This window comes from Pholcus phalangioides, unplaced genomic scaffold, assembly GCF_987345545.1.
Source record: "Pholcus phalangioides strain wild (caught in Gottingen) unplaced genomic scaffold, Ppha-v1.0 ptg000001l_1, whole genome shotgun sequence".
Classification (NCBI taxonomy): domain Eukaryota; kingdom Metazoa; phylum Arthropoda; class Arachnida; order Araneae; family Pholcidae; genus Pholcus; species Pholcus phalangioides.
The window spans coordinates 13,458,152-13,471,539 of NW_028301594.1; the positions used below are offsets into that span (position 1 = coordinate 13,458,152).

Below are 13,388 nucleotides of genomic sequence, written 5' to 3' on the forward strand. Positions count from 1 at the left end.
ATAACCATGTGTTTATTTCTCTGCTGTATTTATAATGGCAAACTTAGTGATTGTTTTACATAAACGAACATGTTTATCTATGTAAAACAAAGTCCAGATGATCACTGTGTTAGTGAATGGAAAGTCTTTTCCTGTGACTGGCATATTGCGTAATGAGAGACATTGTAACATGTTTTTTATACTCGTTAAAACACTTTTCACCAATGTCAAAAGGCAAATGTTTTTCATCTGAAGAGTTGAAAAAAAAAAAAATGTAACATTCTGCCAAATATAGAATTTCACGATCCTGTAGCATCAGTTCTCGAAATTATCATTCCCAAGTTATAACCTATTCATTACACCCACATGGATATTGCTTTGCATAGCATTTTTTTGTGCTCAAAGCTAATTATGGTGATTGCAGCTATAAAATACAGGGGTGCATGAGCTGCGCCGAAACCCTGCGTATTTGCCCCAATTCTTGTTTGTGGTTCGCGGATGTACTGCTAATGTATTGTAGTGCGTCAAATATCCGGAATTTAGGAAAAAGCATGAAAATTTTGTTCACGGGACGCGTTCTTTCCGAGATACGGAGGGAGAAACTTCAATATTTTTTTTTTCACTTTCTACCACAGTAGCGTTATCTCGTGACCTTGGGAAGTAGCTCTACTACCTTGAAGTATAAAGTCCTATACTGTTATTGGTTAACCGGCGGGCTATCAAAGTCCCTGAATAAATATGCCGAATTTTCCGATTTATCTCCTGTGGGTTATATACTGAAAATAACGGTAATTTCGCGGCTGCCAACCTGCGTTCAAAAACGGCATACATCGGAAAGGGGATTGGTTTACACGTTTAAATTACCGACATTTTTCGAAGATCGTTGGGAAAAAATGGGATCTCTAAAAACTCCAGCTAAAATATTCATAGTTTTGTCATCTAGCCCACTATGCGGTCGTGTGGTTATCGTCGGCGGTTGCCGATCGTGACAATTTCACATTGCGAAAATCCGGATTTGGTGAACACACAGAAGCGGCTTGAGAAAAAAAATTCTACCCATGCGGAATCTATTTTTGGCGCTACTGACGACTTTTTTTTTGGTCAACAAAGTTTTTTCACCCTTTCAACTCTATTTTGCACCCCTCCTAGAGCGGCGCCCAATATGGCCGCACGGCCCATTGGTGGGGGAGAGGCATGCTCTTAACAATAGTCAAAGGAAGGAGTTTGTACTAGGAGCATGCTCATTTTACATAACTTCTGAGAGACCTTTTTTATTTTACCATTCCATTGCTGGGATGGTACATTACTCCCTCACGTATTGCTGGGATATTGCTTCACATTGTAGCACCAACAGAACTATTAATTATGTGTGATGAATGGGTTGCACTACAATGCAAAGAATTACAAGAAATGAAATCAGTTCAGAGAATAGATAGATATTGGGCAGACATATTCAAACTTCGTAACTTTGCAAGCAGCCCAATTTTGTCAGTTTTGGTGAAGGCTTTTTTATCTTTCGCACGTGGTAACGCTGACAGTGAAAGAGAGTTCATTGTTAACAAATAAATAAAAATCTGTTCGAACATTTAAAAATTTGTCCATCCAATGCTTTAATGGAATCAGACATACAAAATCTTATGTTCAAGGGCATGAAAAATTTGAAAAAAATTGTTATTGAGATGCGGAACTTCTGAAAGCGACTCGTGATTCGTAATCTATTAACATGCTATTAAGTTGAGAAATTGTTTATTAAGTAAATAAGGTACTTTTTTATATTTCTCTCGTTTTTTGCATTTTGCTTTTAAATTTAATAATTCCTTTAAATTCTGTGAGAAGTTAATTTTTTTTCACGGAAACCCTTATTATATTCTGCACGCAATTTTTTGCTATATCAGGATGAATAAGATTTTGGTGTTCAAGCAGCAGAAATTCTTGCTGCCTAGGTTTTTAGTATGCATGTTGCTTAATTTGAAAAGTTTTAATAATTTTTATTCATTTCAGTAATGCATGTTATGGTAGTGACAGATGAGATACTTCAGAAAAAATTTAAATGGATTTTAATTTGTGAAGGAAATTTATTTAGAATTATTTGTTTCAACCATTTTTGGCAAAACTTTAATTTAATGGCATTTCACAGAAAAATTACTCCTTAGATATAGTTCGTTTTTAGTTCTGCTCCATTTTCAAAATTTGTGCTCCAAAAATAAAATTTGCTGCTCCAAAATAGACGAGGGGCGCTTGCACCCCTGAAAATATCAAAGAACAAAACCTCAAACGTATTTAATTGAAATTTATGCATAACATTCTAATTTAAAAGTACTAAAAATATATAACTAAACATTTTTTCATAAATTTGACATGGAAAAAAAATCATTCAACATGTACAATAGATTTTCACGTCTAATGAATCCTCACCACTCTTTTGATGAAAAATATGGTTTTCATAAAAAATTAAAAACTGACGGCGGAAGATCGACTCACAGTTTCCAACTGAATAAGCTGTATAAAAAGAGGGATAAACTGCTGCTGCTCGAAACTGATAACTTTGAGAATGGTATCGACAGAATGTGTTTTTTCAGAAACATCTTCCCATGCATTTGACATTGTGTGATATATGTCATCAAATTGTTTCTTACCGAATACTTTCATCAGCTGCTTCTTCAACCTAGTCCTTTCAGTCTCACTGCTGCTTCTCTCACTGGTTATGCGGTTTCTCCAAAAAGTATTTATTACACAATGGAAACATTGGAATACATGAGGGCACTGTGGTATCGATGGTACTCTAGGCGATAAAAGTTCTGCATCAACAAATACTTCATCTAAATTTTCTTCAACCTCTGAGATATCTCCGTTTTGTAATTTTTCCGTGGATTCAACATGTTTGTCGCACTCTGTCACGAGTTCTGTATCGTGACGAGATTCACAGCAGCATTGCAAACTATTTTTGGTCTCTCTATCAGTGCAAATACAAGTGATACTTTTATTACTCACGGGTGATTTGTTCGATCGGCTGATGACTTGTTCGCTTTTTTCTACTGCTTTTTTGAATAGAGTATAGGTGCGCAATATGGGATTTTTAACGGCATTGCTTTTATTCTGTATATCAATGTTCTTTGGTATTAGAGATTCCCTTTGCGGACTCGAGGCTCTTCTTTTATTTAACTTAGATTCATTTTTTGGCATGTTGAACGAATAATTCTGCTTTTTATGGATTGAGTTTGTATGGCTTAAAAACTAAAAGAAAAAAAAATTCAAGAAATATAAAGATCAGTAGAAAATAACATTCCATGTCTACATGTATAGAAAAAAATTATATGTTATTGCCAAAGTCCGAATTGCAGAAATGATTCAGATTTTGGCCGGAGATCCCTGGCTAAAGCTCGATGTGCTAATGTAAGACGGCTCGGTAGAGCCAAATCCATTTTTTTAAATCGCCAACGTGATACATGTCTATATATAGCAGCTGTATTGGATTAGCTCCATGTAACGAGGGAAAAAAGTGAAATTTAGGGGAAAAAACTAACAACAATTATATTCTGCTACACATAGCTTTTTCTGCCAAGTTTTGGAGGAAAAATGATTAACGCATCGTGACTGCGGTTTGATGGGGTGCCATAACTAACGTGGACATAATTACCACAAAAAAAATACGCCAACTTGACAATGAGCACGAATCATGTCTTTTGTCATCTGACATTGGCCGGGCCAATATTTAACTAAATTGGCTAATTCGTGGAGTAGCCGGCCAGTCGCGAATTGACCAATTTCGGGCTTTGGCAGTAAGATATGCATAAACGGTAACAGGCTAAGGAAGCCTGTTAAAGGATTTCAAAACAATTTCAACTTGAAGTTACATTAAAATGAGCTTACATTTGGTATCTTGAGGACCCCATTTTTGATCCTGTTATATCCTAAGGAATATGGAAACTAATTATTAGTTTTACTAAGTACTATAAAGTATTTCAACGTATGTATTGTGCATGGCTCCCACAAGTGTACCACCCGCCGATTCCATTTATTTTTTGTTTATTCACGCTGTAAATTTTCTATAGCGGTTCCAGTGAAACATTGGCTAAGACTCCCACCAAAGACCCTAGCCTGGAACGCCCTTCTGCAGGATGCGGGGAGCCGTGACAGTGTGTAAGTAGTATTGTACCAATAAGTGAGCTAAAAGAAAGTTTCTAAGTTCTGTGTACAATTTTCCTATACACGCAATGTATTAGCGAATGATAACGTGCATGCGAGTTTATCTAAACTCTTCAAATTTAAAATATCTTATTCAAAATTATTTTTCTCCTCATGTAGCCAGTTTTCCGTATATATGGTATTAATAAAGGGGCGGGGGGACGCATACATCTTTCTACATATACGCTGCCTTCTGGTGGCCCTGATGCCATTTGCGAGCTGTTAGCAGAATGTTGCCGCCGTTCATCGCACTAAGCCAGTTTGCATATACATACGCTCCAAGGAGGAAATATTCTGTCTTCACAGCTTAGGTGGAAGACCACTCGTCCGGCAAACGAGAGACCGGGCTTTGGGTCCCTGCGAGTTCAGAAATAAATTTTCTTTTCCTGAAACATCAATATTTCTTCAGTTTTCCGTATAAATTGTCTTCAAATTTAGTGTTGCACGTTTTCTATTTCTGTTACAGAATTTAATATAAATGCAAATATTTTCATCCATCAAAATATCTTACTATTTGCTTGAACTATTATGTTCTCACCTTTTTGAGGTATAGAAACTGATGGCCGCCTTCTGTCATTCGATTGTGGAAAATGAACATTTAAAATATCATCGGCAGAAAATCTGCGAAAACCATCATACTAAACAATAAGAAAAATTTCACATTGATTAGTTATCACTTACTATTAATTACACATATTCCATAATTTTGAACAAAACCATAAGATGTAATAACTTTCATATAAAATCCTTTTTGAATAATTTTATTTGCTTAAATTCCAAATGTAGCCTATATGAGCATATATCTGCAAAAGTAATAAATTCTGAGTCCGAGTCTTTTTCAATAAGTTTGAGCTCTTTTAGACTTAATTTATTCTAGGTTTGAGAGTCAGAAAGTATTTTTAATACTGCATTTATTTTTACCAACAGAAAAATTTTTGAGCACATTTATAGTACAGTCAACATGCGTGTGTGGCTCTTCCATCTCTTAGCCTAAACAGGATCACATATGCACGAGCTCAGACCATTACGCTGATCATTACAGGATGGGGTTAATTATGCTAATTTTTTTCTTCAAAATATTAAATGACTATTATTTTACCTTTGAAGAAGAGCCAACTTCTGCATATCTTTTTAGGATCTCTTTTGGAGGCGAAGTGTGTGTGTCAATATATCTGTATAAATGCGACTGTAAGGCAGGAATGGACAGGATTTCATCAGCTGAAGGTCGTTTTTCGGGATCAACAGACAAAAGAAGTGCTATCAGGTCTTGGATCAGTTGACTAGTATGACTGAAAATTTAAACAAAATACAACTAAAAATCCATGTTTCGAACTATAACATTGCAATAAATATTATACACCTTTTTTTAACAGCATTCTTTGGCAGAAATGAATGTGAATCATTGAGATGAATCATCAACCCTTCGATGCATGAGTTTCAGTGGCAATGACGAGATATCTCACATAACTTGATGCCTTTTATTTCGGCAATCCCGAAATATCTCGCCTCCTTAAAACCCTCTGATTTCGGCAACGACGAGCCCACACAGCCTTGTAAAAGCCTCTCGTCTGTAAACGTATTTTCATGTTTTCCTTCCCTAACCTGTCAATCAACTGCCAGTGGGCGGAGTCAGCTTTTGTTCAAAGTGTGATAACAGAATGAGAAAGACTGGTTTTCCTTTCCGTTCAAGGAAATATAAGATTATTCGTACAGCATAAATATTGGAAAAGGTGAAGTTTTTCCCTTCCTTGTTTTTTTTAATTATTTTCGGTGTCGTGGGCATTTGATAGCTCATGCAATCGGGAAAAAAATATTGAAAATAGGAATCTCTTTGGAGGCGAAGGTATGCCGAAGGAGGAATGATATTGAAAAAAATCTTGAAAATAGGTGACAATTTTTCTAGAAGGTTTAGTGATTTCTACTGTAGCGGTTATAATGCGGATCAGGAAAATTTTAATAACACAGAGGGCGAAACGAGTATAACATAGGATCTTATGGGTTGGTTTGATTCGGGGAGAGATGAGCGAAAAACAATTCTGAAGAAGGGGCGATGGAACAAAAAGGTTTGGGAAACTGAACTAGATAATGAATTGAAGTAACCCTTCAATTCAAGTTAGTTAGTTACTCAGTTAAAAAGACTGTTTATCGTTTACAAAAGGCATACATCACAATATTTCTACCACAGAACAGCAATCTATTTGCTAATCTTTTTCTTTGAACAAATTTCTACTTTGAAAGTATTATGTTAATTATATTTTATAACTTCCTATTATTAAACTACAGCGAAACCTTGATATAACGATACTCTACGAAAAAATATAGTTATTGAGGGCAACAATTTAACAGAGTATGTAGATTGCCAAATAAAATTTGAAAAAATATCATTGTACAGGGGATTCATCGTTGTATCGAGTATCTTTGTAACAAGGTTTCACATGCTGTCCCATAAGTTCGTAAATACTGCAGTTTAAAAATTCATCAAAATTGAAGAAATCGGTATATTTGGATGCGGTTTGCGAAAAAGTTATTTTCACGAAGAGGTATTTTCTTTGGGTAAAGAAAAAAAGCAGTTCAAAATTTTTTCGATAGAAGGCTCTACACAAAAGCAAGACATTGGAAATATACAAATCGGGGTCTATAAAATACAGGGTGTACTATCAAAAGCTTGTTTCTGAATTTTCCTGTTACTGGTGCTTACATAAGGTTTTCATTGTGTTGTTGACATTAGCTGGTGATACTGCTTTATCCAACAAAGCTTTACGAACGTTTCGGACGTAGAAAAAAATTGAAGGAAGGTTCAGGTCCAGAATCCTGCGATTCGTTTCTGTGCAACGACTTTTATCGACAAAAAGTTGTACTAAATTTTTTTTGTACTAAAAAAAACCCCTTCAGAACATAACTTTTTCGTATATTGCATTCAAATATACCAATTTTTTCAATTTTCATGAATTTTTAAACTATTTATGAATTTGTGGGATACCCTGTACTTATATATTAAAAATTACGTAATTTTATAAAAAAAAAACGTTAAAAGACATTCTAATTAAAAAAATCTGTTCTCTCTCATAACGTGCAGAGGTGAAGATAAAATTCATGTGTATGGAAACCTTGGTAACTCCTTGTGTTGAACTGTGAGTATCGCACATACAAGTTGATGAAAATTTTGTCCGTGGAAAGGATGAACAAGAGCAGTTATTTCAAAAAGAATACAACCTAAGGCCCACATATCACTTTTACAGTTGTAACTGAATAATAGTCAAGAGAAATAATGATTAAAAATCAAGTTCAAATTCAAACACTGCTACAGTAAAACCCCTCTTAACGCTTACCCCTCTTTTACGGCAAAGTAATATTTTTTCTTGTATAATAAACGCATGCATTTTCAACCACTGATTGAAGGTCACCCCTCTTTTACAGAAAAATTTCTTTTTTGTCCCGCCAGTGTTGCAAAATAGGGGTTTAAGGGTACGTCTCCAAAATTAACTATTTTCAGTATTAAATCATAATTTCTTTTAAAATCATATTTTCAATATTCTTCAAATTAAATAGCCACTATCGATAGACAAGATAAAAAAAAAATAAAAATGAAAAAAAAATAGAAATTCAAAAACATTTTCCCCAGTATTATTCATTTAGCCGCTGTAATGGTCGACTGGTCATAGTGACGGACTCGCATCACGAGGTCCCGGGTTCGAACCCCACCGTCGCCTTAGTGGTGGTCGGCTGAAGTTGGTTTTCTGTGGTTCCCAACTTCGAGATGCGAGTGCAAGCCAATCTCCCCATTAAAAAGTCTCGCCGCAGACCTACAATGGTAAAATCATCAAACGTTAAACTTCACTCATAGTTCGAAAAATATATGGTAGATGGCAGCACTATAACAAGCATTGCACAGAAACAAGCTTCACGTTAGGTTCACAACACGGACACGCACATTGCAACATGTACCAATTCGTTACAAGTTCCGCAGAGGAATATGCACAAGGTACATGTGTGGCTTAGTAGTAGTAGTATTCATTTAAGGGTTGTCACGAAACACTTGTGAAGTCGAATTTTCAAAAATGACTTCAAAAATATTTCATTCGATTTCAAATAAAATGTTAAAAATTTCGTGTCAATCGGTTAATTTGTTCTTTCACACTTAAAGAAAGAAATACTGGATTATACAGTGTAAATGTATACTGGAAAAAACACTTTGAACGCGATTTTCTCAGATTGCAGTTCTTGAGCTCATCCGTAAGATTTGAAGAAAACTGCTCCAAAAATTCTGAATTTTCGCAGAAAAGTTTAGTCAACATATGTTAGTAGAATAGACCTCGGACTTTGATATCTGACCATTTTTTAGAATTTTATGAGTTAAAATAAATAATAAACAAAAAATATATAAATTTCAAAAATCTAAATTCAACGTTTTTTTTAAAAAATACTTCCCATTAGTCAATTGCTAAATCCGAGGTCTATTCTACTAACACATATCAAATAAACTTTTCTCCAAAAATTCAGAATTGTTGGGACAGTGGGGTTTTTTTTTAAATCTTACGGATGAGCTCAAAAACTGCAATCTCGAAAAATCGCGTTCAAAGTATTTTTTCTAAAAAACATACGTTCACACTATAATTCAGTATTTCTTTCTCTTTAATTATGAAAGAAAAAATTAACCGATTGACAAAAATTTTTTAGTATTTTATTTGCAATCGAATGAAATTTTTTCGAAGTCATTTTTGAAAATTCGACTTCAAGAGTCATGACGCCACTTTGAAAAAAAAACGAATAATCATAAGTATACTGAATTAAAAGACAATTATTGCAACAATATATAATTTCAGCATGATTTGAATATGATGAAGGATACGGTTTCCTTTGACAAATTTCTGGAGATAGGTAGTATGGAGTTCCTATTGCTGTTGTTGCCAACTCCTTGTCCTCTTTCAACACCCGTGCTATACCAAAGTCACCTACTTTTATCAGCTTGTTAGAAGTTAGAAACAGATTTTGAGTTTTCAGATCTGAATCAAAATAAAACTTTTTTTTTAAGAGCTCATAGTATAAACATATAGATCGCTTTCGCAGTGATGAGGAACTCTGATATCAAACTTCAGCCTTTGTTTTCATTATTTTTATTTGATATATTATGTGCCATTCCTAAGTTTTAATATAAAAATGTAATCATAAAATTTTTATGTTCAACAATCAAAGTATCATCACTGAGAATGCACAAAAATTATATAAACACAATACATTCACAACTGTTTCAGAATTTGTGTGTGCCCGCGATGAAAATTCCTTCACTCACAAAATATGTGGGTCTAAATTTACACTTAAAAATTAAATCAATTGAATTGATAACATACAAGCATAATTAACATTTCAAGATAAAATTTCAAAGCTTCATTTTTTAGGAAAATTAAGCAGCTTGAGTTTGGAAATTATAATATGGAAATGGACAAAATGTTTGTTTCAAATCATGTATGATCTCAATTGATTTTTTGCACGGTTATCATTTTATGTGCTTCATCTTAGGCAAAAATCTCACCTCTGTGTAAAATGTTGCGACCGTGGATGTATTCTAATGCCAGAGTTATCTGGATAAACCAGCTTATGACATCCTGTAACAGAAATATTTTATTATATGTAACAGAAATACTTTATTATATGAAACATCAATGCACATCGAAGGGATTTCAGAAAACAAATATTTTATGTGCGTCTGCTTATGAATGACTGCTACTCACACATTCCTTGAAATAAACTCCTTGCTGCCTTTTGATCGCTGTATACATGTCTCCTGCAGGAAGTTAAACAAAAACATTCAAAGGTAGTGTAAATAATTTTTATAACAATGAAAATCGAGCAGTTAACATTTGTTGAAATAAATTCAATCAAAAAGGTTCATAACGAGTTAAAAACATCAATTACAGAGGCTGCTAGTTCCGTAATAAGTAAGATTCACAAAAATGGGGGACAGTTTTTCTCTTAAAGAAAATGTGGATAATTTTTGCGATTTGTCAAACTATGGTAATCAGGTTAAAAAAATGAAAAACAGAAAAAAACATTTTGTTTTGAATTTGCACATTCCATATAAATCTAATACTGTGAAAAATAAAAATTAAGTTGGTTTGATTGAACGCAACATGTTCGTTAGACATCAGTGAACAAACTCATACACAATAAATCTCGTTGATAAAGAGAGTTTTTTGAATGTTTCAGCATGAGAATAATTTTTCGCAATGCCAGAGATATCAGAAATTCAGAAACACAATTTTCAATCAGAAAGCCTTCATGATTGAGCATTTGCACCTTCAGTATGTGTGTCTGTACTTACCACACTCTGCATATTCCATCACTATACTAAGTACACCTCTATCTTTGCCAATGGTAGCCTCTTTATATCGTATTATATTTCTATGATGGCATCTTTTCAGGACAGCAACTTCAGTCAGTGCTTGTTGCCGTTCCGCGGGACTCATATTACTAATGCGCACTTCCTTCAAGACGTAAGGATTTCCACTCAATTTGCAATGAACCAAATACACATTTCCGAAAGTTCCACAACCTATGAGTTCTTGTAGATCGTAATTGCAAAGCATGGCACGAGAACTGTAGAATTGAGGACGTTAAATTGTTTCCTTAAGCACGTACTAGGTTGAGATCACACACTTGGACGATACTTATTTCGACCCTTCATCTGCTGAATAAAATATCGAATAAAAATATTTGCACGTTCAATGAATGCTGAACCAAAAAGGCTACGTATTTTATTGTTATTATTTCTCCCAGCTTTGTGATTCTCGTCACCCTTTCTTAGATAGTACGTCGGTCAAGCATGCGTGATTCAAATTGTGATTCTCAGCGGTTTTGACTACTGATACGTCTTTGACTTCCTGCGTTTAGACTACATTTGTTGGGGAAAATAAAAAACAATCATAATTCAAACAAATTATTTTTTATATCATGGAACATTAACAAAGAAAAAAAGTGTTTGGATGATAAATGAAGTGAAATAAAACCAGAATTTTTTTTTCTCATATATGTATGTTTGCTTGTTCGTCGCACACGATTTATGATCTCTCTAGCTACAAACATTCTATTCAGAAAAAAATAGAAAGTCGACGTTATATGATGGGTGAGTGGTTAGCGCACCAATTTACTATTCAGAAGGCCTCGGTTCAAACCCGTCCAAGAAATGTACTTCTACTATAGATTATTATATCCCTTTGAACTTCAAGTCTAGGCAGTGGAAAATGAATGTTGTGTGTGTGTACGCCAGTGACAAAAATCTAGAAAATCCTTTAATTTCGCCTAAAGATGGTGGCGGATTCATTTTCCACCTTAGAGCGGCTCTGAAACTGTATTATAATTTTTTTCAAATTGACGTGTAATCGTCTTTAGAGAAAGAATTGTTCTTTTTAATTTTTTCCAACTCTCAGTACATTAACTATCATCAGAAAGCTCTCTCCTCCAGCCCCCCCATTCGATCTCGAATTAATGATCTGAGAGATTGGTGTTGCCATGCATTAACTTTGTTTTAACCGGATGGTGTTAGACGTGACTAAAACAAAATCATTCGCTGAGAAATCATTTGGTTTCTCCAAATGATTCTCCAGCTTCACATAATATGTCTCACGTTATATATGTATAGTGGGCCGATGATTGTCCCAAGAGGTCATGAATTGACGTCACGGCTCACACAAGGCAGGCAAGGAGCAGACAGGGCTCTGGGACCCATATTGTTTTGATTTTATTTTTTGTACCATAAATACACTACAAACAACCATGGCTATTTATTAAACATACGTATTTAGTATTCGATTAAACTGACCAGAGTCGCCCCTAGGGGTCGACGGCAGATACGGCTACACAGGAAAACGCGCTTGAAGGAGTCCCGCATACGTGATAATATTTCACAAAAATAGAACGAGATAGCCGTGCTTCCACTTCAGAAATGATAATAATTATTCCAAATAATACAACAAATAAACGATAATTATTAGCAACTCAAGGGAGCCGCACAGACCATTTTCTCTACCTGCTCTGCGTCTGGTAATGGTGGCCCTGGAATTGGCCTAATTCTGAGGATCTACTAATATTTTACAATATATTTTGGGCTTCAAATCAATTTAACTTGGATAATAATTCAATTATATATTATAAAACATGATTAAAACAATAGACGGATTAAGTGGAAAAAAATTTTCAGCTATAGAGTTTTTGGATCCTTAATACCTTTATTTTTAGATTTTTTTCTTTAAAAATTATAAATGCCTTTTTTTGTGCCTATTTTAGGCATTTTTAGTGCCTTTTTGCCTGCTTAGTTCGACCATTTTTAGTGCCTAAACTTCCGGGTTCTGGTTATAACCTAGTTTGACGGTATTTTTCGTAATCTGTGCAAAATACAGTTGGCGCCGCTTATCAGAATCACGTGTAATGTTATGATTCGGGTATTGTTAGCACGTTTGCAAAGAACGTAACAGACCAATATCATAGCTGGGGAAAAAATTCGTTTGTAGTTATCTCGGGACTTCGGGTATAATGTTTTAATTCCGTCGAAAGTTTTTTTCTGCGCATTCCGAAAAAAGCTAAGGTCCAACAAACTTATTTTTTCCCGTAAAGATATCGTCATCAGGCTGCAAGACTGTGTGGGAGGCTAGAAGGCGTTCTCCTCCCTCCACCCCTTGTTGACAAAAATTTCCGTACTCAATGTCCTAATCAGTCCATAGCATTCGCGGTGATCCATGTACGTGTGGAGCTGCTTTTTCAATGGCCTCCCCATACCGAAGGGAAAGTTCCGAGAAACTTTCTCAAGAGAATCCATGAGACGCGTACAGTATTGTACATTGAGAAAATATCGTGATTCGTGATGTACATTAGACGATTCCATTTTAACGCCTCACACAATGGCTGAATAACAAAAATACGGGATTTTAGAGTTCAAAGAAAAAAATAACCCGTTTTAGAATAGAATTGAAGAAATGGAAAACGATTGAATAATTAGCAACCAATTATGTGCGAAAGAAAACCAGTTGTCCGGTTTACCATACGTCCCGTTCAACCAGACGGGATATATGGTCACCGTACTTGTAAATGGGACTTTCGGATATAGTAATCATTCAAGAGACCATTCGTTAGAATACGGTACAGTAGACTCTCGCTAATCTGGCACATATCAGGCCAGGGTGTGCTGGATTATCGAAATCGCCCGATGTTACTGGAGGGTAGTTGAAGACTCA

The 13,388-nt window shown here is 34.9% G+C and overlaps 1 protein-coding gene across 1 annotated transcript; it reads right to left on the reverse strand.

Moving 5' to 3' along the window:
- Window positions 1–2,206: 2,206 nt before the first annotated feature.
- Window positions 2,207–11,044, reverse strand: LOC149089917 (uncharacterized). The gene is made up of 9 exons (XM_089231035.1): window positions 10,484–11,044; window positions 9,894–9,946; window positions 9,695–9,767; window positions 9,014–9,167; window positions 7,272–7,409; window positions 5,264–5,453; window positions 4,703–4,802; window positions 3,850–3,890; window positions 2,207–3,213 (listed from the first exon to the last, which is right to left on the reverse strand). The coding sequence occupies exons 1-9, from the start codon at window positions 10,746–10,748 to the stop codon at window positions 2,431–2,433; spliced, it is 1,797 nt and encodes a 598-aa protein (XP_089087161.1). The 5' UTR covers window positions 10,749–11,044; the 3' UTR covers window positions 2,207–2,430.
- Between the last annotated feature and the right edge of the window lie 2,344 nt (window positions 11,045–13,388).

Bases quoted from the DNA above. Each gene is read 5' to 3' on its own strand.
- LOC149089917 (XM_089231035.1), bottom strand. From the start codon at position 10,748: ATGCTTTGCAATTACGATCTACAAGAACTCATAGGTTGTGGAACTTTC. The intron at 9,768-9,893 runs GTGAGTAGCAGT...TTTCTGTTACAG, and splicing joins GAGTTTATTTCAAGGAATGT to GATGTCATAAGCTGGTTTAT. The intron at 4,803-5,263 runs GTAAAATAATAG...CTTATTGTTTAG, and splicing joins AAGTTGGCTCTTCTTCAAAG to TATGATGGTTTTCGCAGATT.